Source organism: Festucalex cinctus, chromosome 13 (genome assembly GCF_051991245.1).
Source record: "Festucalex cinctus isolate MCC-2025b chromosome 13, RoL_Fcin_1.0, whole genome shotgun sequence".
NCBI classification, from domain to species: Eukaryota; Metazoa; Chordata; class Actinopteri; order Syngnathiformes; family Syngnathidae; genus Festucalex; species Festucalex cinctus.
The window spans coordinates 21,539,324-21,565,908 of record NC_135423.1 but is presented as its reverse complement, the minus strand read 5'-3'; the positions used below and the strand labels follow the sequence as shown (position 1 = coordinate 21,565,908).

General features: G+C 41.7%; 3 protein-coding genes across 6 annotated transcripts; 2 read left to right on the top strand and 1 right to left on the bottom strand.

Moving 5' to 3' along the window:
- Positions 1-250: 250 nt before the first annotated feature.
- LOC144033038 (TRPM8 channel-associated factor homolog) lies at positions 251-7,902 on the bottom strand. 2 transcript variants are annotated; one of them, XM_077540741.1, is made up of 12 exons: positions 7,712-7,902; positions 6,356-7,010; positions 5,489-5,705; positions 5,094-5,385; positions 4,687-4,988; positions 4,418-4,592; positions 4,238-4,332; positions 2,347-2,557; positions 1,880-2,116; positions 1,149-1,372; positions 951-1,064; positions 251-855 (listed from the first exon to the last, which is right to left on the bottom strand). In XM_077540741.1, the coding sequence occupies exons 2-12, from the start codon at positions 6,994-6,996 to the stop codon at positions 613-615; spliced, it is 2,751 nt and encodes a 916-aa protein (XP_077396867.1). In that variant the 5' UTR covers positions 6,997-7,010; positions 7,712-7,902; the 3' UTR covers positions 251-612. The 2 variants fall into 2 exon arrangements, with proteins under 2 accessions (XP_077396867.1, XP_077396866.1); XM_077540740.1 differs by lacking the exon at positions 7,712-7,902 and adding an exon at positions 7,147-7,531.
- A 96-nt stretch (positions 7,903-7,998) lies between these two features.
- Positions 7,999-14,618, top strand: pnkp (polynucleotide kinase 3'-phosphatase). Of its 2 annotated transcripts, XR_013287856.1 has the most exons (18): positions 7,999-8,302; positions 8,564-8,610; positions 8,859-9,134; positions 9,202-9,513; positions 9,707-9,786; positions 9,868-9,925; positions 10,016-10,123; positions 10,354-10,425; positions 10,610-10,658; positions 10,987-11,057; positions 11,142-11,234; positions 11,408-11,504; positions 11,603-11,664; positions 11,879-11,988; positions 12,977-13,064; positions 13,151-13,218; positions 13,371-13,547; positions 14,366-14,618. XR_013287856.1 is itself a non-coding variant. In XM_077540742.1 (17 exons), the coding sequence occupies exons 1-17, from the start codon at positions 8,182-8,184 to the stop codon at positions 13,489-13,491; spliced, it is 1,833 nt and encodes a 610-aa protein (XP_077396868.1). In that variant the 5' UTR covers positions 7,999-8,181; the 3' UTR covers positions 13,492-14,618. The 2 variants fall into 2 exon arrangements, 1 of the variants encoding a protein (XP_077396868.1); XM_077540742.1 differs by having other exon boundaries at positions 13,371-14,618.
- A 152-nt stretch (positions 14,619-14,770) lies between these two features.
- On the top strand, positions 14,771-17,791 carry LOC144033040 (uncharacterized). Of its 2 annotated transcripts, XM_077540745.1 has the most exons (3): positions 14,771-14,954; positions 15,019-15,419; positions 16,433-17,791. In XM_077540745.1, exons 2-3 carry the CDS (start codon positions 15,020-15,022, stop codon positions 16,933-16,935), a joined length of 903 nt encoding a protein of 300 aa, XP_077396871.1. In that variant the 5' UTR covers positions 14,771-14,954; position 15,019; the 3' UTR covers positions 16,936-17,791. The 2 variants fall into 2 exon arrangements, with proteins under 2 accessions (XP_077396871.1, XP_077396870.1); XM_077540744.1 differs by having other exon boundaries at positions 14,771-15,419.
- Positions 17,792-26,585: the final 8,794 nt, after the last annotated feature.

Below are 26,585 nucleotides of genomic sequence, written 5' to 3'. Positions count from 1 at the left end.
ATTATATATCGAAACTACTAACATTGGTGACTAGAGTTGAGTATCATGCTGCATTTGAAAAAAAAAGGTGGCATTAAACATCCCTTAAAAAAAAAACAAATAGTCTTGGAGAAATTTCGACATTATGATTGGTGACAATTTTGCTCAAAATAAACGTAAAGCTATTTAGTGACTATTCAGCAATATTACATTTAATATCATACAAATTTACACTCATCCATTTTGCACTTCTAAAATGAAGAAGCAAATGTTTATGTAAATGTAAATTGTGGGAATGTTTATTTGTCCTCTTTCCATTGCCAGCAAAGACAAGGCATTTAAATACACAGCACAATACATTCAAATATATTTAAAAGCGGACAAGGTTCCATTATTGCATCATTGCTCCTAAGTGTTTCAAGAAACCATAATTTATTTTTTTAGCTACCCATATATGAAAAATAAGACAATCTATGAGAAAGGGATGAATTATTTCAGTAAAGGTTTTTGTTTTGTTTTTAAGTAGTGCACAGTGCAAAATATACAGGATCAGCTTAATGATGTAGAAAAAAACAGATATTGACACTTTCAACAAAATAGCTCTCTGCATTCTAATCAATAGCAGTCGCATATTTAACCAAACCGGACCATGGGGTGGTCCGCCCAGGTGGGAAGGTTGGCAAGTTTCTCCTCAGTTGCCCTCTCAATGGGCCAACTCCAGGCCTTGAAGAAACCGCACAGGTTCATTCCCACAATTTTGGAGAAAGTTTCCGCGTACAGGTTCATCTTGCCGTTGTTCTCCTTTGGATAGTTGCTTATCTTGTGGTAAGCAGCAAACACCTTCTTGAGGGCATCCCAGCCAAATCTTTCCTGAAGCTATGTGGAAGATGTTACAATCATCAGTCTCATCAGGTGTAACAGCTGTATTTTAAGAGATGTGAGTCTACAACACGAGGTCCCTTGTCTCTCACCTGCAAGTATGTTTCAAGAGCCAACCACACCACCCACTTGTTGAGTTGCCTGCCCCCTTTTACAAATTCCTCCAATCGATTCTTTCTTTTTTCTGAAGACATATCTCCATGAGCCTGTATTGAAGAACCAATGATATGAATGTTAAAAACGTCACAATCCTGCCATAGGGCCCAGCCAAAGAGGAAAAATGAGCTAACCTTGTCCCTTTTGATCCCTAACACCTCCTCGTGGATGTACACTGACCAAAGGTTGCATGTGCCCTCTGTGGTATGTGGCTGGAACTCCCAGCAGTCTCTCTGCTGGTTGTGTCCGAGCTCGTGGATCGGACCCCAAATGCCTTTTGTCTTGATATCCTCAAGGTTGACCAGTCTATCTGCCGAGGCCTTGTGCATCATGACGGGGTATCCAGCATGCATCCAACCTGAAAAGTGAGGAAAACTAGAACTGTCCGGGATGTTTTTCAGAATTCATCCATCAACATTGTTTGATTCCATGAAGTTAGTTTACAAATTGTTTTTCCCTTGGCATACTGTACACTAGGGCTGCACAATATATCGAAAAAATATCGATATCGCGATATTGGCCCTTGCAATATGCATATCGCAAAGGCACGCAATAAGTTTTATATGGAATTTTATGCTTTTTATATGAATTTGACCAGTCATATGCTAACTAAAATGTGCATCGCCATTCAATAGTTGAAAATGATCAAGACATAATTACAGTTAATTAACTAAGATTACATGAAGGTTGCTTATTTTGCCCCATGAAAAATGTTTTTCTTTCATTAGGTAATAAAAATTTAATTTCTTTAGGTAAATGTTAAATATCGCAAAAATATCGATATCGCGATGTTCCGCAAGTATATCGCATATCGCATGTTTTTCCAATATCGTGCAGCCCTACTGTACACACATTATGTACACACCATGAGAAATCTGCACATCTGTGACAAAGCGTTCTTTGCGAGGAAATTTGTGCGGCTTTGCCGCTAGATCAGCAATTCCTTTCATGAACGTGTCCCAGAGTGTTGCCAGCAAATCTGGTCGATCCAGATTCCTAATGACATCTGACGGCACAGTGAGTACAATGTTTTCAAACTCCAATTCTGCCCAAGGGGAAGGAGCTGTTCGCAGCATGGCCCAATCGGCTGCTGTTGTCACACCTGAAAAGAGCAGAGGGATAAATAGTATGTTTGCAAACTAGGTTGAACATTTTTTAAACTGCCTTATGGTTTAACTATAGCTGTCAAAGTGGACTTGGAGGAAAAACTGTGAAATATCATGAAAGCTGTTCTCTACTAAAGTCTACAACCAGCATAAGGATGCAAAAGCAGACAAAAAAAACAAGAAAAACAAAACAAAAGTCAGACCAAACCAATCACATCATCCTCACCAGATTTATAATAAGGTGCCGGCACAGCTACCTGCACTATGATCTCAACCCCTCCCACTTGGGTTTTCGGTGGGACCACTAAGTAGATGAGACCGCCCCACAAGTTCCACACTCGCATCATCTCTTTGTCAATGGGGAATTTCTCATGAACACTGGGCGCTCTCTTCAACTCAGCAGCCTTAAGATAATCTGTTTGACAACCGATTTGGACCTGTGGTGGAACAAAAGAGATTTTTTGAGAAAATCAATGCGTATTGAATTTTTTTCCTTCTGTAAATCCAGCCATTAGAACGCTTGTCATTATCACGGTTGAGGGTGATCTGCAGCTTGACCCAGCTGACTTTGGGGGAAAGGTGGGGTACACTTTTGACTAGTCGCCAGCAGGACATAAACAACCATTTACACTCACATTCGTAACTACGGACAAATTGGAGTCTTCCCTTAAAAAGGCAAGTCAACCTTAAACATTTCTTGACAATATTATATGTCACCCTCATTAGTCTAAACATGACATTCTGTTTTAATATTAAATTTGTGGAATATGAGTGAGCGGCACGACTCCGGTTTGAGTCCAGGCTCCGGCCTTCCTGGGTGGAGTTTGCATGTTCTCCCCGTGCCCGGATGGGTCTTCTCCGGGTACTCCGGTCTCCTCCCACATTCCAAAGACATGCATGGCAGGTTAATTGGGCGCTCCGAATTGTCCCTAGGTGTGCGTGTGAGTGTGGATGGTTGTTCGTCTCTGTGTGCCCTGCGATTCGCTGGCAACCAGTCCAGGGTGTCCCCCGCCTACTGCCCAGAGCCAGCTGAGATAGGCGCCAGCACCCCCCGCGACCCTTGTGAGGAATAAGCGGTCAAGAAAATGGATGGATGGATGGATGGATGGATGGATGGATGGAATATGAGTCAGGCAGCCCCTGCGACCCTTGTGAGGAAGAAGCTGTCGAGAAAATGGATGGATGGATGGAGTTATGCAGCAAAATCCAGCCGTTTTTAACCATCTCAGGGGGCGGCCATTTTGCAACTTGCTGTCGACTGAATATGACATCACAGTTGCTCAGGCAACGACCAATCACAGCTCACCTATTTTCTGAAGCTAACCTGTGATTGGTTGTTACCTGAGACCTGAGCAACTGTGTGATTTCATTTTCACTCTGCAGCAAGTGGCAAAATGGCCGCCTTCTGATATTGACAAAAACTGCTCAGATTCCACTAACGCAATATTAACCAGAATACCGTATTTAGACTAGTGGGGCTCCATAGAACATATTATTGCCAAGATTTATTTTATTTTTATTTATTTTTTATTTATTTTTTTTGGGGGGGGGGGGGGGGCAAACTTCCCCTTTCACTCATTCACTCCCAGCCATTTTCACAGAAGTAATTCCCTTCACTCCCGAATTTTACTGGAGTTTGACTGATTTTGCAAGACGCACAGAATATTGTGTTCTATTGCTATAAAAACATGGAACCTCCAAAAGAAAGATTAGAGTCTCTTCTTTCATCAGGAAAAAAGTATATTTCTATCTGTTTCCGTTTTGCAGCAATTAGCAATATAGCTAGCTTTTTTCAACATAGCCCTGGTTGATCTCCTTTGCTCTGCTGCCACCTGCTGGCCGTTTTTGTAATAACTACCATTGCTTCAACCATTCTTTGCAGTCGAGAGGCTGCATCAAAGCCTTCTGTATGCTCTAGCATACCAGAAACAAAACAAAACAAAAAAAAACTTATAAATATGTCTTTGGGACACTAAAATAAAACATATTTATACATTTTTGGGAGCAAATGAGTTAAGCTGCCACATTAAAGTGATTTGGGCACTGCTCCCCGGGAAGAGATTCAGCATGAACAGAAATACAATAAATCCAAATAATAATTGGGATTAAGTGCATACCTTCCATCCCTTGTTTACAATCTGCGCAGGCATTGCTATATAGGTCTTCATACCCTGAGACAGGTAGAGCCCAGTACTGATCCACTCCTCTTTTTCTGATGCATAAACAGAAACAATCACGTCAATATATAGTAACATAGCACTGTATGTAGGTTGAACCTTCAAATGGTCAAACAATACCTGCTGTGTTGACATTCACCGGGATCCTGTGATTATAGACAACAGGCATCAAGGGGCTGTCCTTTATGAGGTAAGGAAACAGGCTGTCGGGATTGGGGCAAACCTTATATACCTCTGCACCCACGTTGAGCAGGAGATGGTCTTTGGGACTTTTCACTGGGCAGGTGTCACACACCTAAACAATGTAGTGCATAAAATCTATAACATATCGATAACATCAGCAAGCAAAGACCTGATTGGTCCACTGAACTTTTAAGTTTTCGACCTACCTGAGGGATGCCAGATTTCTTCAGGACGTGCATAAGAGTGGACAAGACCTGAGTGTATGAACAGCGATCATACGCTTCCATTTGTAAGAAGGCGGAACAATCCTTGCCAAGCTTCTTCAGGGATTGCTCTTCCTGCTTGGTAAGATCATCTCCCTCCGTTACGTGAGCAGCAAAGCGTTGTAGAAGGTGACAGAAGTGGTAGGCGTCCTTGCCAACTTTACTGGGCGCAGGGGCTTTGTATACACCACCCCGAATGGTTTCAGGCAACAGACTCAAGCCCATTTTGTTCAGGATCTTGTTGCCTGCAATTACAGCCCGTGTCTATAATGATGCTCAGCAAGTATCTTTTAGAATACCTCAATAGGAGCGGAAAAGAACGTAAACACTCTTATGGTGACATTTAATACCTGAGAATTCGGTCAAGGGGTTATCGCCCTTGTGCACCTGTGCCCAATACCAAGCATGCCCACCAACCAGCAGACCTCCTCCCTCCGCCACAAAGTTCTGGATCTCTAGCGCATGTTTGTCGCTGTATGCTGAACAAACAAACACACTCAAGTCATTCCTGAAGTCGCTCTGCTCACACTTAAACCCAGATTTCCTCAGAACGTCCAGCGCTTTATGTTTCACGACGCCAACAGTGCCACGCCGCCCTGCATCCAACCAGTGAATGGCATTGGTCCAAAATGAAGCCAGCTCCTGTGATGAACCAAATATTGACGTTTGGTAGATCAGCACACAACTGGAAATGTCATACAGTAAAATACAACATTAACATGATCAAAGTTTTTATGAACGTTACCTCTCGTGCCAAAAACGATTCATGGCTCACAGCAATGACTCGGCCAAGCCCATAATAGGAGGCCGCCAGAAATGGCCGTCCATCTTCTGTCGTGCCGATAGGGAAGGCGAGCCGTCCATGAATCAGAATCTCAGAAGCAATCGCACCTCCAGTAATGTCAAACTCAGATACCCCTTGAAGTAAGAACTCCAGGTCGTCCTCAAACTCATTGCCCAGTCTGCATTTTAAGAACAATGAAAGGTTTAAATGAGAAGTCAAAATCCACCCCCCATTAGTCCATGTTGCCATTTGTTGTCACCTGAAAATGACATCACAGTTGCTCAGGGCTTATGTAAATGTAATGACTAATCACAGCTCACCTGTTTTCTTATTAAGCTGAGCCGTGAGCAACTATGATGTCATTTTCAGTCGACAGTAAGTGGCGAAATGGCCGCCCCCTGAGATGGGTAAAAACGGGTGGATTTTGCTACTTTGTTATGTTTCACAAACACAATATTAATAAGAGCGCCACATTTAGACTACTGGGGGCACATACAATATATTAATGTAAAGAACATTTTTGGGTTGACTTTGTATTTAAGTAGCCGATTAAAACAAAGCTGTGCATATGCACAGCAAAACTATATATAGTACGACAAACGTATGACTCTGTCAAGGTCTGAGCATACACTGTACTATTTCACTTACAAATATAACAATGTAAACATAAAAATAATAATTGTAAAAGTATAAGCAATTATATAGACTAGAGAGGTGCAAAATGTAATGGTACTATTCACAATAGTGTCAATTTAGAGTAAGCGATGCAATGTACAATACATCTTACTATTGAGAAAAAAATGAGAAAAAATAATTTACTGTACATACACCACACGCATCCATGAGGCTGGAATCTGAGGGTAGACATGCAGCAATTCAGCTTCACCCGGGTGTTCCGAGATGTAGATCCCGGCCACACCACACACTTTATTCCCTCCAAACCCAAGCAGTGTGTTCTCCCTTGGGTGGTCTCCGGCCCAACTCCATGCTTGCCCTCCAATCAACACCCCTCCGCCGTTTTTCAGAAATGCCACCAGGTCTTTCCCATCAGTAGTCAGGCTGTAGGCGTCTGTTACATACACACCAAGATCCAGATTCTTTTGGAATTCACCCACGACTTTAGTTTGGATATTGGATCTGCTGAGATTATTGGCCACTGCTTTAACAGTCTCGTTGACCCCCACTGACAGGTTGCGTGAGCCATCTCCTCTCAGCCAAGTCACTGCATTTTCTACCAGAGTGGCAAATGTTGTCAAGTGCTCTTCATGTCCAAGGACCACAATTCTTCCAGAACCATACTGTGAGGCTGCCATTAGGACTTGGCCTTGGCTGTTCAACACCAAAGGAAAAGCATGTTCTCCAGTCAGCAGAAGGGCACTAGGAACATAAGAGCCACGGAGGTCCAGCTCTCTCAAGCCTCTCATCAGGGACAAAAAGGCTCCCTCTTTGTGACTTTGTTGGGTGGCCATGGCGTAATGAATATCTGCAATGACAAAAAAAAAGGTTTGAATTAAAAAATAATACAGTATATCATAGATTAGTTAAACATGTACCAAAAACATTTCAGAGAATTAATTCTACCAGGTGACACCAAAGTCCACACATTCTCATATCTTTACCTGAGAACTTGCAGCTGCAGGAATTGAAAGTGCGTGCTGTACTGTGCAGTACAGTACCAAGGAAGTACAATAGAGGCGGGACGTCAAGTGAGAATAACCCACTATGTGTTTTTGATAATGATCAGGAACAAGCACTATTGGATGATACCATGTCTATCAGGATTCTTCGAGTTTGATCTTGTTCCTCTTCAAGTGACACACCCTGGTGAACTTGCTAATCCAGTCTCATTTTAATGTTAGGCAAACAAAGTAAGTTCTTTCAAGGTAGCCCAACAATACCAGTCCAAAAACAACATGGGTAAAAAGCCCGACCCGCAGTTAGCTCTGAATCAACACACAGTAGCTACAGTCTTATTCCTCTCTGACAGCTGGGATCGTCCAAATCACTTATACTTCATAGTTGAGTCACTGAATTAGGGTATATGGAAGTTGCAGTTCGTGTTATTGTAGTAATATCCTGTCACCAAAATTATTAATATAGCAGCTTTTAATATTAAACGCTCAAAATTAAGAATTGCAAACAAAAATGAAAACACAAAACTACTCAAAACAAGTATCAACTTACTGAACTAAGTGATTTGTCTTTGCTTGTTCGTTTCTGTTTTCTCCATAAAGAGAATGTCATGAAGTCAGTCATATTTAAATCTCAACGGAAGTAACAATCTCTATGCGCAGTTTAAAAAAATAAAAATACCAAAAAAAACTGCTGCGTTGAAAGAAAAACGGGTATAGTTTAAATATTTATATGAGTGACACGTAATAAAGAAAGTAAATGAAAACCAAATAATAGTTAATATTCTTGGAATCCCAGAAACATTTAGCGTGGTCGGAACCTTACAATTGAACACGTTTCAGGAAGGTCCTATTATAGGGAAGGACCGATAACTCTAACAAACAAACAAACCTTACCTCATGCCATGCCCTACCTACGCAGGGGTTAGTTCCGCTGAAAACAACCCACCAATGAAAGTTAAAATAAGAACGTTGTCCAGATTTTCGAGACTTTAGTTCTCACTGTGAGGCTGCGTTGCTGAAATGTCGTGCCTTTTGGTTAGTACATCTGGCGCTCAGATCCTTCTGGAGAATGGACGAGCGGTGCTGCTGGGTCGGGGCCCCGACACCGGAGTCGTTGACAAAAAGTGCTCAAGGCACCAGGGTGAATATAACACGCACGTTCACATGCTTTCATCACATTGCTCTTCAAATAGATTATGCATTATTGTTATGAAACACAGCATTAATCATTGTGAACTATATGCTTGTTTTTTTTTATCAACCAGTCCCACAAACTTGGTATTTGTTTAGTTTTAGCATTACGTTAGTCTTAACAGCAGGTCGATATGATTCGAAAACGTAATTGGCTTTTGATTGTGCGTGCGTGATTTTGCTTAGTTGTGACAGTCATTGTTTGTTTCAGTCAAGGTGGTGGCTTGCTTTGCAGACCAGGATGTGGTTGTCACTCAGGTATGAAAACAAACACTTAAGAGTTGTGTACCCACCCTATTAAGGAGTCAGTTGTAACTTTATTATTCTTTAAGAACGATCCACCTCATGTAAGACAACAGTTCATATTGATTTTCTCTTCAAGTGTCATTCTGTCTAAACAAGAGATTACACATTTGCTTTCTTTTCCTTGACCTACCATGCATGTTGTACATTTGCTAACAGTATACAGTGAAATCTATAACCCAAGTATTGCTATTCTATCTCAGCTGGGCCCCAATCCCAGTTTCCTGGAGGGTGAGAAGCTTGGCCGTGGTCAGTCTGGTAAACTTAGTCATGGTGGCACCCTCTACCTGGTCAACCAGCAATACCCATTTAAAGTGTGCTTCACCTCGAGCTCAGCTCGACCTGCTTCCAGTACGGTACAAAGAGGGCTCAACAGTTCAAAGAAAATAAAAGGTGGGAAGAATGGGAACAAAAATGGGTCACCATTGAGTCCACCTAAGCGCAGTATAAAGGATTTCTTTTCTACATCTCCCATGAAGGTAACCTAATTTGTTTACTTTTTAGCTGCATTTTTGAAGCAGACTTGTGACTTTTATATCTATCTAGTCATCAAAAAGGTCACTTAGCCCAGAGAGAAGGCATCCCGATGCAAAGCGCCACAGAGCAGATGAGGAGGCCTCTCCTGAAGGTAACAGGGAGGAGACGAGTGAAGATGAGAATGAGAAACTAGCAGAAGAAAAGCTCAGGCAGCTCCAGGAGTTGGCAGAGTCCGCCATGAATGAGAGTTACAAGAGGAGCCCGGCAGCAACGGGAAGCCAGCCTGCATCTTCTTCTCCCTCGCCCTGCGCAAAGAGCACTTGGCAGCAAATTGGCAACCTCATGCTTTACACTGCAGCAGGTGTCAGAGGAAGTGACAAGGTAGGCACTGGTTGAATATGAAAAGCAAAATATTTGTTTTGGTTAAATTATTATTCAGTGTTGAGATTTTGTCATCAAAGATGGTTCTTTAGTTTGTGCCATCGACTATCCATGATACATGGTATCAAATGTTAGTGTAGATGTTAATAATAATGCAATGTATTATTAATATTTGAAATGTCTTCCCCTCCAGATTGCTGGCTTTGACATAGATGGCTGCATCATCACCACTAAATCAGGCAAAGTCTTTCCCACTGCACCGGATGACTGGAAGTATGTCCCTAAAGTCCAAATGTTTCTTGTATCATAATCAAGTGGAGTATGTTTTGCCATATTTTCGTGCATCATAAACAGGATTCTCTACCCTGAAATTCAACCTCAGCTGGCCAGTTTAATCAAGAAAGGATACAAGGTTGAGAAGCAAAATTATTAATTTTTTTTACCTGCTGTTATGATATGAGACATAGATATGTTTTTTCCCTCCCTCTTTCTCTTTGTTCAGGTGGTGTTTTTCACCAACCAGATGGGGATCGCGAGAGGAAAACTGAGACCAGAAGTCTTCAAATCCAAAGTGGAGGACATCCTCACCACGCTGCAGCTGCCTGTGCAAGTAAGGCTTAAGACCATGACTTTTGAATGGTGGGACTAGCAATATACGCGGATGATCGGCAACTGTATGACCAATGACCAATTCAAGAGAATACACTACAAAATTCTAGTCAGTCATCTGAATATATTCTGGATTTAATATCTGACAAATGTTCTTATCGGTAATGCAGTCAAAACATGATCTCTCTTTTTAGTGTCCACAAAGCTGATAGTGATTGTGGTCTGTTTCAGGTGTTTGTAGCTGCTGGTCCAGGAATCTACAGGAAACCAGTAGTGGGAATGTGGAATCACTTGTGTGAAAAGGTTAAGTACATTCCAGTCATGATTACACAGATGATAAACTGAAGTTGAGAGTAAAAAGATGTCTATACTCAGATCAGTCTTGACCCTGAAATGTTACCCTTTAACCTTTCTACGAGCTAGCGTGTGCTTGTGTTTGCATTTTGAAGTTCTATTTGTTGTATTATTTTGTGTGTTCCCTATGTAGGCCAATGATGGTGTTCCTGTGGACAAAACACAGAGTTTTTATGTCGGAGGTGAGCCTATAGAAAATATTTAATCCTTTATCTACATTACAATATTAATGATTCTATCTCTACAAGTTAGTTTGTTAACTAATGCACATTTACAGAGTCCTATTTATTTACCACATTGGTAAATTAGATGTAACAAATGTAGGAGAAGCACTGGAGCAAAAAAACAAAACAAAACAAAACACCCCTCTCCTTCTGCGTATGTGATTCAATCAAGTACCGTACTAAAAATAAAAGCGCAACATTATATTGAACTATTGTGAGATCATTATAGTATTATAAGCTGAAATGTATGCTGCAGACAAAGATATCGTGTGATTTGGCCCTGCAGATGCTGCAGGTAGACCTGAAAACTGGGCTCCAGGGAAGAAGAAGAAAGACTTTTCCTGCAGTGATCGACTGGTTAGAACTCTTTGTAGTCTTCATGTGTTTTTCGTTTAAAAATCATTCATGTACAGGTTATCAAGCAGTTGTTCATGTCTGCAGTTTGCTCTGAATCTGGGCCTGCAGTTCCACACTCCTGAGGAGTACTTCCTGGGCTGGAAGAGCGCCTCTTATAATCTACCACAATTTGACCCTGTGAGTGAGAAATGTGTCCTGCAATCTTAAAAATGTGTACATTTAGCCTTAATGCAAGAATCAAAATGTTTTGAAATTACTTGACTTGCCTGACTGGCATACATGGAATGAGAGATATACTGCACTATCCAAATTGTCCATATTTGTGTTTGAAACTGAAATGTGAATTGTAGAGAAAACTGGACACCAGTGGCAGGCTGTATGACCCACCGTCTGCGTCTCTCACCTCTAGCAAGACAGAAGTCATTGTGGCCGTGGGTTTCCCTGCTTGTATGTAAAGGCTGCCAATCTTCCTAGGTGCATCGTGTCTGTGTCGCTCAATGGCATCCTCTAAATCACTTCTCTCTGTTTTATTTATATTTTTGTAGCGGGCAAGTCCACATTCTTCCACACCCATATTATCCCAAAGGGTTACGTGTACGTCAACAGGGTAAGTAGCCACTACAGTTGCTGCAAAATTCTACAATCACAGCATAAGAATTTGTTGCCATGTGGCTTGAATCCGATGTATTGATAAGAAAATGGCAGAACTCGGAGCCGTTGCCAAATGCCGCATCTTCAGTACTTCATAACGTGATGTGATTAAAATCTGGGATATTCAAAGTCTCTCCTGCCATGTGATGAAGTTTTTGTGTCTTCTTCAGGATACGCTTGGTTCATGGCAGAACTGCGTGGCGGCATGTGAGCGCGCTCTTAAGGAAGGCCGCAGCGTCGCCGTAGACAACACCAACCCTGACCCCGAATCTCGCAAACGGTATCCCACAATATATCTTTCCTACAATACCGCTATATATACTAGGAGTGTGATGATATCGCGATAAATCGTGATATTTTGTCTCCCGATAGATTATCGATATGCCTACAGCAAGTATCGATATTTGTGGCAATATACAGCAGCTATAACGGCTCCATTGTTCATTACTTATTGGGCAATTACTTGGCGGGCCACTAGAGGGAGCGCCTCATAAGAGTGGCGGGGAAATGTACGGAAGTCTTTAGGTGAAGAAGACTCATGAGCTTAGTTGTGCATACGTTTCTATGAAAAACGTGTATTATATCTTCAATTTTAAAGTTTCAAAACATTTTTGAAGCAAACAATTTCTGAGGAATATAAATATTGATTTAACTGGATTTAATATTTAAGTTATTTTATTCAATTATTTACTTTTGCAATGTTGTACAAAAAATTGTGACTGACTAACATGTTGCTTGACAATAGTCTTTAATAAAGACGCACATTTATTTACTGTAAGTTGTCTCTGTTAAGACATTTGTATTTGTTTAAAAATATACACTAAACTACTCACTGTGAATAAGACACCGGTTTTAATATTGTGTTTCAGTGATGGTACAAAAAGAAACAATTTTCTCATTGAAAAACCATCAGTTTATGTCTTGATTAGTTTTATCGAAGATTATCGTGGACTTATTACCTGACCAATATATCGATAATCGCTGTATTGTGAGCCTTGTATTGTATATCGTATCGTGAGGAACCCAGAGATTCCCGCCCCTAATATACAGTAGTTATCTGTACTTCTAATGCAAGATGAGAGATTAATATATCTTCCGTTCTCTGAATTACTATAGTCCACGATGTAAAGTATCCAAATCAAAATAAAGAGACTGTTGTACATGGCATCCACGGACATAATACTTTTCTTCTATAATGCTGTTATTACTGCATGCCCCGGTTGAATTAATTGTTTCTTTTGTGCTTATGTCCCCTTTATCTTTTCCAGTTATGTGGATGTAGGCAAGGCAGCGGGTGTGCCCTGTCGCTGTTTTCACTTCTCAGCCACTCTGGAACAAGCCAAACACAACAATAGAGTATGATTCACCTTTCTGCACTGTCACGTGTTGACTAAAGAGCTCGATTTCCTTTCATAATGCTTTGTTGTTACTGTTGTTACTAGTACCGCGAGATGGCGCCCTCAGACAGCAAACACATGAAAGTCAATGACATGATTTTTCAAAGTTATAAGTGAGTAACCCCATCCAAGAACAATTCTTTTTTTCTGTTTTTGTCCAGTTTTGATTTGACATGTGTTACATTTAACACCATGCAGTATGTGAGTGAGTCCTTTCTAATGACACTCTCTCTCTTTCTCTGTCTTTCTTGCTCTGGATGAGCAGGAAACACTTTGTGGCACCTGCCCTCTCTGAGGGATTCTCCGAGATCCTCAGCATCCACTTTGTCCCTAATTTTAAAGACAGCCAATCAGAAGTCTTATTCCGACAGTTCTCTGAAGGTTGACGGTCCCAAACATGTTTATGGACAACAAAAGAATCATGATTCTAAACTGTGACGATGTAAGTGCAAGACACAAAAAAGTTTTTGTATGCACCTGTACATTGAGTTTAGTAGTTAAAGTGTGCAAAATGAGCAACTTCAACTGTGTATTTCAACCTGGCTGTAAGAGTTTTGATGTCACAGAGTACATTAGGGCAGCAATGAAAGATTATTGTAATAATTGATTGACCTGTTGATTATTTTTTCAATTAATGAATGAATTGGTTAAAAATGTTTTAAATTCCATTCTTTTATTAAAAACTGGACAATATTTCAAATTGACGGTGTAGAAAATGCACAATGTAAACTGATTATGATTTAATCCCTGGGTTAGGCTGTAACATCCGTCAGAAATTAGGCAAATGTCAATTGTTGTGTTCTAAAATGAAAGTAGATGTTTGTAAATGGATCATTTTGATTAAACATAAAGATAATCAGTCTGCTTTGAAAGAGGACAACAGAAATTGGAGAATATTTACTGATTACAGACTGAAATTCAGAGGATTTGGGAATTTTAAGTTAAGGTCTCTAAATGATAATTGATGATCAAAACAGTGGTTGATTAATTTGATTATTGATTAGTGGACTAATTGATTAATTGTACCTCTAGAGTGCAGCGCAACACTTGATTGTGTATTTTTGTCAATTGTGATTCACTAATTAGTAAATGTCTGGGTTTAAGGAGACATAAATTGTGCATCTCTTTCATAGTTTGAAATGGTTCCCAGGTTTCTTAATTACATGACTGGTTTGTTTTCATCAGAATACCCATACAATTAAGAGGTATATAGACCCACTTTACACAGTGTTTTGTCCAACTTAAATTACCATATTGTAGACGGTGGCCCTACTTCATGGAAGTGAGAGACTGGACAGTGGACACCTCTTTCCATATCATGCTGCGCTATGGCGAGTATACGGATTTTGTTAGCACAATGCCCGTCATACAAAACATGGCTTTTATATGATTGCTGGCTTCCCTAAAATTATTCAAATGATTTCTTTAAATGTATGAAATGCTTAATTTGGTTTAAATATATGGATTGTTTATGGTTGGCAGCCTACAGAATAAAGCAAACACACCCTTTAAATGTGTTGTGTGTGATTCAGTAGGGGTCATAACAAATGTAGGCTGGTTTATCTTTTCTAATATTAATTCCACCAATGTAACAGATTGTGGATGCTGTTGGTGGGAGTTTTGTGCGTAATCGACGAAGATTGCGCATTTGTGTCTTATATTCTGATCGAAAATATGAAATAGTGGGCACTATTCAACCTGAAGTGGTAGAAAGCGTATGTGGTGTCTCAGTGTGGCCACATGGGGCGCTATGTAGAAACAGTATCGAGTAATAAAAACGTAGAAGAAGTAACACGCGAAGAAGAACCTGGAGTCTGGTCGCAGTCCAAGTTGGTGACACCGATGTTATGTTAGTTCATTACCGCTTTGTTCGTTTGTTCGCCATCGGTGTCTCTGATAGTTTTCACTTTCAGCATGGAGAATTTGGGAGAGACCCGCAAGCGCAAAATGAAGTTTGGTGTGATGGAGTTGGCGGTGTTAGTGGAAGAAGCAAACAAACACATCGATGAGTTACAGCATCGACATCTGAATATCAACAGAAGAAACGCAATATGGGACAACATCTGTAAGAAAGTCAACGCTGTAAGTAAAACAAGAAGAACACTAGACGAGGTGAAGAAAAGATGGCAAGATATCCGAAGAAGAACAAAAGAAAAAATGGCTCAGAACAAGTCGGCTGCCAATAAAACAGTTGGACCGGCGCAAGACATACCTCTGTCTGCAATTTTGGAGCAGTTGCAGATGACCTTCTGCGATGAGAACATCATTGGAATCGACGAATTTGACATCCTTGAAACTAAAACTGAACGCAAAGGTAAGCCCATGTTTAACACACATTTCTTATAGGCAGTGGCTATTTTGCCGTGACCGGCAAATCTCCTTTTTATTGCTGGTTAAAACTGGTTGGTTGATTGGTCAATCACCAGACTGAGATGTATACACTGTGCATGGTTCCTGTCTTGTTTCTCCCTCTTCTGTATTTTTTTCCAACAATTTTTCTTTTTGTTTTGCCACCGAAGACCGGCTGCTATTGGCATTTATTATCAGCCTAACCCTAACAAAGCACATTGACTTGAATTCCGAGTTTACGTCACGAATCCAAATGGTGGTCTTACTCTGTGAAATTACCCTCTCTATTGTCGATTGAAAAGCATTGGACTTTAGATCCTTGTAGTTTGATTTGTGATGATTATTTTGATTTCAAAATGTTGAAATGTCGCTCTACTACTATAACAATCTGCCTGGTTTGTATACTAGTCAAAGGCAATAAAATACGCTGTTTGTTTTCACCGTGTAAATGAAGCGTTCTCATTGCATCTCATTGCGGAAATTTCAGAAATGCCTGAATGTCTGGAATTGTCAATAGGCAGGTGTCAAGAAATTGTACCAAACAAACAAAAACTGTATAAAGTAGAATTAGTATTGCTGCAGAATTTATGCTGGTATTTCTCGCGCCATTCACAGCAAAATACCGCTAAGTGGCGAGTTGCCGGTCTGCAAAATATCCATTTTGTTTCTGTTACTAGTTACATTTAATTTATTCGGGTATGATTTCACAGCATCACAGGTGGCGGCCCCTGAACTGACAGGGACTAAGCCGAAAGTCGAACAACAACAGGATGCTGACTTTGCTGTTTGCCCAACTTGTAGGCATTGGCTACACATAGAATTATTCTCTGCTGCATACATTTTTATTGTTAAAAAGCTGAATGACTCATTCAAAAACTTTGTGCACACAAATGTTAAATTTGTTCAATCACAACTTGGTAAGCCAACATTTGCTGTTATCGTTATAATTCCTTAAACAAGCTCTTCTGCTTTTTTTAGAGATTGCATTAGAAGTTACAGAATCAGCGCCGGACTCAAGTCAGCCAAAGTCATCAACAGGCAACGCAGAAGAGCCCCAGAAGCAGCCACCTTATGAGGACATAGACAAGGAGTTGCTACAGCAACAGAAAAATCAGTCCGCAGCGCTTCAAAATGGTTTACAGTCCATTGTCCATGAGGTGAGAGCTGTGTCCTCTGTTATGCGCGCATCCAGACGGGACACTCAGGCCATCGTTGCGCATACAAGGCAGCTGGTCAGCGCCGTATCTGACCTGACGTCGGCCATCTCTGTTCTGACAAAAGTGATAGAAGATGGGGTACGGGCAGTCGGGACTCAAGGGTCATTCTGTTCCAGTGGCCCTTCCACTGAGGTGCCAGGAAATGAAGAAGGACGAAACAGCGCAGGAGGAGGTGAAAGTGCGTTGCGCTCAGCTGAACCCCAGCGTAACCTGCGGAAACGTAAAGCTTCAATGGACGAAACTATTTCGACAAAAAGAACGTAGATGCATGTTCTATTGAATTGAGAACATTTTATAATTTAGGCTGATTTTCCAATCTTAAGTGACTTGAAAGGGAAGTTTGCAATTCTCTCACTTTCCATACATCCTGCTCTAGTCTCTGGGAGGGTCCTGAGGTGTTCCCAGGCTAGCTGAGACATCTCCTGCCTGTCCTGGGTTTTGCACGGGGTCTCCTCCCAGTGGGTAATACCCAGAACACTTCACCAGAGAAGCGTCCAAAATGCATCCTACACGTCCACCAACATTATTAATAGCCTACGGCAGTTTTTTTTTTCTTTTCTTTTTTCTTTTTTTTGTGCCATACGAATCAAACTGAGCAGCCTGATGTGCCTCCCGGACAGAAAAATGTGTAAAACAAAAAAAAAAAAAAAAAACAGGATTATCCAGCGTCACATCTGTGGACTCTTTCAAGCTTTCCCATGCCTTCTTCAAAATCTTAGGGCTGAACAATGAATTGAATTTTAATCGACATCACAATATTGTAGAATGCAATTTTCAACTAAGAAAGGCTGCAATTTGTGGAAAAACAAACCACTTCGTCGGTGGGCGTTGTTTTATTTATAATATATATTTTATTTATTTATATAGTGTCTAAATAAGTTCAGTGATTAGGTGTTTACATGTTTACATATTGTTACATGAAAGATGAAAAGTTGAAGTGATAAAGCCACAGATTTGTTTGTATTGTTGATGTAATCTGATTTCTGACTTCCTGATTTAAGTTTGCGCTACATTTGTTTGATAGTCTTGTGAAGGTGAAGTGAACGCTTAAAAGACTGCAAGTCAAAGTGTTAACGACTGTAATGGAAGTAGATAAATAAACTGTCATTTTAATTCTTGATTCATTTGCCTTTATTTTAGCTGAAGCCTAAGCTAGAAAACTATAACATTTATGGAAAAATAAACCTAATATTGTTTATTATAATACAGACGAATTTATTGCTGGAGAATAAAGGGAAGAGGTCGTTGGGGGGGGGGGGATAAATTGCTCATTAAATCACATTCATAATACTGAGGGGAGTAGCCTAATTGCAGTTAGATTGCGTTACAAAATTGTTCAACTCTACTAAGATTCTTGCACACAGTAAAAAAAAAAAAAAAAGTTGTAGTTATTAGCAGTTAGGGCTCCCTTAAATTTACCAGTCACCTCAATCTCCGTGTTAACATTGTCTTAAAGGTGAAGTCAACCCAAGAATTTCTTTACAATATGTCCCCATTAGTCTAAACATGACATTCTGATTAACATTGTGTTTGTTGAAGATGAGTTAAGCAGCAAAAATAGTTTTTATCCATCTCAGTTGGGTGGCCATTTTGCCAATTGCATTTGCAACACTGCTGAGCTAGCTTATTTGGGCTGGGCTAACATAGTTAGCCAGCCTAAAAACCACCACCTTAACCCGGGATTTACCCCGGGTTTATTTTCTATTTTTGCCGGACGCCACAGCGGTAGGCCTCCGGCAAATGGCTCGCACAAAACACATCGAGCGGGAGAGGAAGACCGACGCAGTTTCAAAATAAATTTCCGGTTACCTTTCAAGATAAAACAAGCAAAACGTGATGTGGGCGTAGACGGGCCTGGAGTTAACGTGCGAGGTGCTCATTCACGGTTTAGACACCAGCGAACATGGACGAGGAGAGGTTTATATTGGAGGTAGAAAGCCACAAAATAATAAAAGTCCACCTCTCTTGCTGCTTCTCTGTTGAGCACAGACTTTCTGTGTGTTTGTCGTGGTTTTTAATGCCACATGATCGCACGCGGTCACGCGAGACACGGCGGGAAGTGGTCGGCGACGGAGCTGCCGGACCGCGGCTGTGCGGAGCCGGTGTGGATTGGCCAAAAAATTGACGCGTCCGGAGCACGCAGTCAAGACGCACCGCACACGCAACCGGTGTATAGAAAAGCCCAGACATAGTGACGCTAAACCACAAACTTGGGGGGAAAAAAAGATCACAACATAAAAATGTTAAAGTATCCACGGTACATGTCTCAAGTCGGAGTGCCTAGTGCGCACACAGACACTCCGTTTTTGATGCACTCAATTTCCCTACGGCAAATTTGCATAACACATCCAGGGGTAGATTCACTAAAGGTTTGCATAGCTTTTGCACGTCGCTAACTGGTAAAAAATTGAGCAATCCGGGAGCGCCTAATTCACAAAGCAGATGGGGAAATCCGTCACTTAGTGTTTGCCAGCCAGATTGTGCCCCGGTCGCCGGTGTTATTTGCGCGTATGTAAATTAGTAATTTGCATCCATTTGGCGCATAATATGCCCACCCCAATGCAAATGAGACTCATTGATATGCAGCGTCTAATTCAAGAAAGCCAGCGCTAACAGCCACACCGAGTTCCAGTGACAAATAACGTTTATGGAAGGCTGGTGTAAACTTGCCGCCTCCTCGATCCAGAGATCAGCAGTGGAGATGGTGCCCTCCCCCTCAGGCTGATCACGCAGAGAGGAGAGAGAGTTGGGGGACATTTTTCTATTTGCTGGTTTTGCAACTCATGATGTAACCCGGGCTGATCGCGGTGGGGGAGGGGCATTTTACGATCATTTTTACGTGCCAGATGCATACTGTATGCCCACGTCAACCTCTGAAACTATATATTTTTTAAATGATCGCACCAGTAATTCGTACGTTATGACTGAACGACGCCGTTGTTGTCCTCTGCTCAAAACAGTTTAATAACGTTATGAGGAAAACGCTTCTTCACCTCTCTTTGTCCAACCTCGCTTTTTCTTACTGTGATGCATATTTTCCATTGACAGCAAATGGGAAAATGGCTGCCACTAAAATTGATTAAAAACAGGTGGATTTTGCTGCTTAACTCATACTCTACAAATGCAATATTAATCGGAATGCTGTGTTAAGACTATTGGGAGCACATAAAAAACTGGGGGGGTTCGTTTCCCTGCTTTGGGGTATATGCGCTGCGTCCGGTAATAGCGCAAAATATTGCACCACAACTGCACCCGCAGTCTGGGCCCAGTTATTCACTAAGGATATTTCTCTAATCCAGTGCTTCTCAAATCGTGGGGCGGTTTGACCTCGGGGAACATGTTTTTTTTTGTTTTTTTTTATTTATTTATTTATTTATTTATTTATTTATTTATTTTTACTGTGCTAGAATAAAGTGCAATTGCACCTCCACTAAATCAGGGGTTAGTGGCGCTCTCATTATTGGCAGAGTGTGCGCAGGGAGCATTCGCTCGGTGGTGTAGGGATTTTGTTTGCACTGAGCATGCGCGCTTTGCACACAGAAAAAAAAAAAAATAAATCTGCGCAAATTATTTTATATTTTTGTTTTGCAGGTTAAAGTTTTGTTGTTTTTTTTAATTATTGTGCTCCTCAGTTAATGTTGGTGATCAGTTTGAATGCATTATTGATTTTATGTAATTTTATTTTTCCGTATCATATGGTTTGACATGGTCAGTCAAAAAATGTTTATAGTTTAATTAAGGATTAATTATATTTTTGAATTTCAGATGCCCCCACGACCCTTGTGAGGAATAAGTGGTCAAGAAGATGGATGGATGGAATTTCAGATGCACTTTAAATCTTTTCTGTTACAGTTAATAAAGCTATTCTTTGGTGTAAGTTGGTCCATATTTCTTTCTTTTTTTATTCTCTTCTATGTTAATACGGATACAGTGTGATGCAGAGGTGTGCTTATAACAATTTTATAGACAAATGATACTATTTATAGTCGCGTTGGGGTGGGGGGGACGCGAGATGTTTTCTTCTTACTAGGGGGGGCATGACAGAAAATAATTGAGAAGCACTGCTCTAATCATATACCGGCGCAAACACGCCCACAAAACTGACAGCTTGGAGCAAATTTGCACCTGATTTACCACACATGGCAATGGATTTGCGGCAAGAACATGGTTGTTATAGTAACAGTTGCGAGAAAGATGACATCAGAAAGCGAGGCTGGACCGAGAGTAAGCGTTTATAGCGCCATTAAGCTGTACAGAGCAGAAAGAACGACGACGTCATTCATTCATCAAGTACAAATTATTGGTGCGATTGTTTTTTAAAAATATATATATTCAGAGGTTGGCGTGGGCGTACAGTATGCATCTGGCACGTAAAAATGATCATAAAATGCCTCCCCGTCATTGCCGATCAGCCAGGGTTACATTATGTGTCCTAAACCAACATAGAAAATGTCAGAAAGCGAGGTTGGACCGAGAGTAAGCGTTTATAGCGCCATTAAGCTGTACAGAGCCGAGAGGACGACAACGGCGTCATTCATTCATAAAGTACAAATTATTGTTAGGGCACTTAGTGACGGATTTCCCCATCTGCGCGTGTTTAGTGAATTAGGCGCCCCCAGATTGCTCAATTTTTGCCGGTTAGCGCAGTGCAAAGGCGACGCAAACCTTTAGTGAATAGGCCCCTAAATTAATACATTTTTTTTTTTTTTTAAAGAGCTCAGAATGGTTCATTCGGTAGTCTTACCGATTCAACGTCTTGTCATCATTGCTCTTTTTTTTTTTTTTTTTTTTTTGTGTGTATGTGTGCGTGCGTGCGTGCGTTTGCGTGTGTGCGTTTGCGTGCGTGCGCGTGCGTGCGTGTGCGTGCGTGCAAATACGTATAAATTTATACTCATTCATTCACCTAAAACCTTATAAATATCCCATTACCCTTCGCCTTAACCAGGTACTTCAGAATCTTGCCAGAGTCGTGAGATTTAAATGGTCAGGAGACCAGAGAAAAGGTCAGAAAAAAAAAAAGAAATAAAGAGAAAAGAAAGGTAAATCAAAGTGAAATCCAGCACCGACCAAACACTTCCTGCCTTCCCCATGATTACAAAATCAAAGTCTTACGCCAACCCCGGAAGCCTCTAAATTCCAGCAAATTTAGCGAGATCTCAAGAGCCCAGAGGAAAAACTAAAGAGAGGAAGGAGGGAAGGATCGATAAGGCAGAGTGAGATCCATAGAAGCCAGTACATCCAATCCATCAAAGTGAAGTCCAGCACCAACAAGACCCCTCCTGCGTGGTTACAAAACCAGAGTCTTATGCCAACCCCAGAAACCTCATACTTCTAATAAATTAAGATCTCAAGTGACCAGAGGAAAAACTAAAGAGAGGAAGGAGGGAAGGATAGATAAAGCAAAGTGAGAACCACAGACACCAGCACCAACTGATTCAAGGGGCTGTGGGAGGGAGAGGGTACTTCTGTTGAGTTTCAGTAGATGCTGGTGCGACGGATCTGGCATGCATAAGGACCACCACCAAAGAAAGAAGCCGTCAACCGCGGTCCAGCAAAGCGAGCCCCCCCCCCCCCCCCCCCCCGCCCGGAATCCCCAGGCCGCGGCAGCACCAAGGCCACCCCCAAGCCACCCGAGCGGACACCGGTCGGCGAGCCGACCCAGACACCCGGAACACCCCCGCCCCAGCCCCGGCCCACACCCCCGAGCCCAAGGCCGCAGAACGAGGCCCAGCGGGCCCCCACAGCGCCCCACCGGTCCCCAGCCCCCATCCCCCCACGACCCCCCCCGCACCCCACCCAAACCCACCATCCACCACGACCCAGGCCCCACCACCCCCGACCCCCAAACCCCCGAACACACCCCGACCCCCAGCACCCAACCCCCCCCCCCCCCCCCCCCCCCGACGGCCGCCACCCCCCCCCGCGAACCCGGCCCCCCGCGAGAAAAATTTTTCCCCTACTCCGACACACCCGTATCCCCCCCAAAAAAATGAATATGTATATGTGTGGTGCATTAAAAAAAGGAATGGAGGGACAAAGTGGAGGGGCAGGGACACAAATGGGGGGGACCACAGCGCTGCCAGGCACTGCAGTCCATCCCCTCTGATGGCTCCCCGCCCCAACTCACCCCTCCCCTTGGACGTGAGGTGCATTAAAATTGGAGGGGAGTTGAAGGGTGAAGACGGTGTTTCCACCCTTCCCCACCCCACCAAGAAATGTGTTGTGTGCCCTATGTGTATATTTACAAAGTGTATAGTGCAAGCTAGTGAAGTGAGTAAGAGGAGCGACCAGCGGGGCCTCACCCAACCCGGCAGGTGTAGGTGGCACGCCCGCCCCCCAGCACCCCCACCCCCACCCGCCCCCCACCTCATCCACCCGGCACCACAATGGGCGGACAGCCAGCGCAGCAGGGCTAACGGACAGCCCACCGGCCACCGGAGCCCGCCCGGGGCGCCAGGAGTTATACCGGAGCGGGGCAGGCCCCAAACCCTCGCCCGGCCCCCGGAGCCCGACGCCCGGGCCGGGGAGGGAGGCCCAGGCCCAGGGAGAGGGAGGGGGAGGGGCCGCAGGGCAGACAGGGAAGGGGGGGGGGGAGGGAGGGCGACAAGGGAAAAGGGACCGGGAGGCAGAGGAGGATGGGCGGGAGGAGGCGAGGAGGGAGAGGCGACGGGGGGGAGGAAGGGGGAGGGGAGAGGGAACCACGGGGCACACCGGAGGCCCACCCACCCCGAACCGCGCCGCCGGGCACGGAGCAGCGGACCGCGCCGGGACGGCACCGCCCCGGGCACCAGGGGAAGCACCCCAACACCGCACCCCACAGGGGGCCCAGGGAGCGGCCAAGACGCAACCGCCACCGAGCAGACAACGGGGGGGGGGGGGGCAGAACCACCCCCGCCCGACCACAGGGGACGGCGTCAAGAAAATTGACTAATTAGCATGCAGTAACACCAAGTGTTGATGCTTAGTGCCCACTAGAAATAGATCTTAAGGAGTTATTGAGTATAGTGTCGTATAGTGTGGTATGCTCGAGCCCACTAGCAGCAACTAGGTTCCTGACTATATAAAAATAAAAACAATCAGATACAAAATACCAAATACAGAAGCAGCGAAAACAGAAGTTGTAACGATGTGGTGGCTCTCGTTAACAGGCAGAATCTTGGCAGGATTAAGTTGCCAAATTGAGATTAAAATATTCTATGTACATAGACCATATTTGTTTAAATCTTGATACTTGATTTTTATTTAAGGCAGAGATTTTTTCCATTGAGATATAATTTATTAGTAAGTTTAACCAGTGGTCGATATTTAGAGATTGTTTATTTTTCCAATTGACAAGGATTATTTTTTTAGCAATAGTAAGGGCTATAAATATAGATTGAGATTGTTTACATGGTAGCTCAGTTATTGTTAAGTCACCTAGTAAACACAATCTTGGAGATAAAGGAAGCCTACAGTTTAATATATCAGCGAGCTTTTCCAAGATTTTAGTCCAGAAATGCAGCACTGGAGTACATGACCATAAAGCATGAAGATAAGTATCGGCAGTGTTTTGTGAGCACTGGAGACAAATGTCGGAGTCAGAGAGTCCCATTTTTTTCATCATATATTGTGTAATATATGTTCTATGAAGTATCTTATATTGGATAAGTTGCAAATTTGTCTGTTTGGTCATTTTAAATACATTTTCACAGATTTGGGTCCAAAAGTCTGGTTCCGGAACTATAGACAAGTCTTTTTCCCCATTTTAAAGTCGGTAAATACGTTTTATTTGTGTATAAAAATAACTTATATATTTTTGATATTTTCTTTATTGTTGTTGGAGAAAGCTTTATAATATCTTTAGCTAAGACAGGCAGTTGGAGCGTATCCTGAAGTGTTGGGATTTGTTTCTTAACCATATTTTTAACTTGCAGATAATGTAAGAAATTTCCCTTTTTTATTTCATATTTCTGGACCAAGTTTGTATACGATATAAACTTATTATCTGAGAAAAGATGATGAAGGTGTGTAATTCCTTTCTGCTCCCATAGGCTTAAATGGAACGACTGATTATTAAGTTGAAAGTCGGGGTTATGCCAAATGGGAGAAAGCCCACAGGGCGCCAATTGGGAGTTTGTAATTTCTAATGCCTTCCACCAGGCAGTCAGGGTGGCGGCTATCATTGGGTTTTTAAAACAATTATGTCGTCTTATTGATTTTGTAATAAAGAGTAAATCTGACAGTCTAAGATTATTACAATCCTTCTGCTCCAATTCCAACCAACAGTTAGTATCTCTGTTGGGTTGTGTCCATAGCACAAGATATTGTAGTTGATTAGCTAAATAATAGTACATAAAGTTTGGTGTCTCTAAACCTCCTTTAGATTTACTTTCCTGAAGAGTAGATAGACTAATTTTGGCTTTTTTTTTTATTCCAATAGAATTTTATGATAGCAGAGTCCAGCGATTGGAACCAGTTAGACGTAGGTTTAAATGGAATCATTGAAAATAAATAATTAATCTTTGGTAAAACTTTCATTTTTATAGTAGCTATCCGTCCTATTAAAGAGATCGAAAGATTATTCCAGCGCTCCAGGTCACTACGGATACTATCCAATAATGGTGAAAAATTTAAAGAAGTTAATTCAGTTAACTTAGGTGAAATTTTAACACCTAAGTATTTTAAATTACCTGTAGGAAAGGAGTAGTGTGGATCCTGACTTGTAGGATTCCATGAATTTTCTGTAATAGGTAATAATGTTGATTTTGTCCAGTTAATAGAGTAATCTGATAAGTGAGAGAATTTAGTTATTAATTTAAATGCTTCCCCTAGCGAGATAGCAGGTTCTTCTAAATAGAGTAATATATCATCGGCATATAGATTAATTTTATGTTCTATTGTCCCGGAGTGGATTCCTTGGATCCGTCTATCCTGACGTATAGCTAATGCAAGCGGCTCAATAAATATAGCAAATAATAAAGGAGAAATTGGGCACCCTTGTCTTGTTCCCCTTTGTAAAGTAAAACTCTGTGATGTAATCCCATTAGTAGTAACTGTAGCTTTAGGAGAATCATATAATATTGAGACCCATTGAATGAATGACTCCCCGAAGCCGAATTTATTTAAGACAGCAAAGAGGAAGGACCAGTTAACTTTATCGAAGGCTTTTTCTGCATCCAGCGAAATAACAACTGCCTTTTTATCATACCGCTGTGACATACTAATCAAGTTAAAGAGTCTCCTAATATTATTAGTAGAATGACGACCTTTAATAAAACCTGTTTGATCACTATGAATAATTGTCGAGATTACCGTCTCTAATCGAGATGCCAAGGCCTTAGCGATAATTTTAATATCGGTATTAATTAGTGATATCGGTCGGTAACTTGACGGGAGGGTAGGGTCTTTTTCTGGCTTTAATAAAAGTTTAATTGCTGCTATATTCATATCTTGACGTATATCACCTTTACTTTTAATTTCAGTTACTACTCTTAGAAATAATGGAGCAAACATTAACCAGAAATGTTTAAAAAATATAGCCGGAAAGCCGTCTGGACCAGGTGCTCTGCCATTAGGCATACTGTCTAAAGCACGATACAACTCATCTATAGTAAGCGGGGTATCGAGAATATCTTTATGTTCAATAGATAACTGAGGTATATTTAAGCTGTTTAGGAATTCCTCAATATATTCAGGGTTAGGTCTATTAATTTCTGTGTATAGATTTCGATAATAGTTATAAAAAATATGGTTAATTTCTTCTGGTGATTGTGTGCATTCACCATTTATATCTTTAATAGCCGTTATAAGAGATTTTTCCCGATTCCGTTGAAGTTGATTTGCCAGGAATTTACCTGATTTATTATTATGTTCAAAATTATTATATCTCAACTGTTGTATTATAAACTCTGTCTTTTTAGATAACATGTTATCTA

Coding starts and splice junctions, on each gene's coding strand:
- LOC144033040 (XM_077540745.1), top strand. CDS start 15,020: ATGGAGAATTTGGGAGAGACCCGCAAGCGCAAAATGAAGTTTGGTGTG. Junction 15,420..16,432: donor AACTAAAACTGAACGCAAAG/GTAAGCCCATGT, acceptor TGCTTTTTTTAG/AGATTGCATTAGAAGTTACA.
- pnkp (XM_077540742.1), top strand. CDS start 8,182: ATGTCGTGCCTTTTGGTTAGTACATCTGGCGCTCAGATCCTTCTGGAG. Junction 10,659..10,986: donor ACAGAGTTTTTATGTCGGAG/GTGAGCCTATAG, acceptor TTGGCCCTGCAG/ATGCTGCAGGTAGACCTGAA. Junction 11,235..11,407: donor ATCTACCACAATTTGACCCT/GTGAGTGAGAAA, acceptor TGTGAATTGTAG/AGAAAACTGGACACCAGTGG.
- LOC144033038 (XM_077540741.1), bottom strand. CDS start 6,996: ATGGCCACCCAACAAAGTCACAAAGAGGGAGCCTTTTTGTCCCTGATG. Junction 5,706..6,355: donor GCCTCATGGATGCGTGTGGT/GTATGTACAGTA, acceptor CTTAAAATGCAG/ACTGGGCAATGAGTTTGAGG. Junction 4,593..4,686: donor AGAAATCTGGCATCCCTCAG/GTAGGTCGAAAA, acceptor TACATTGTTTAG/GTGTGTGACACCTGCCCAGT.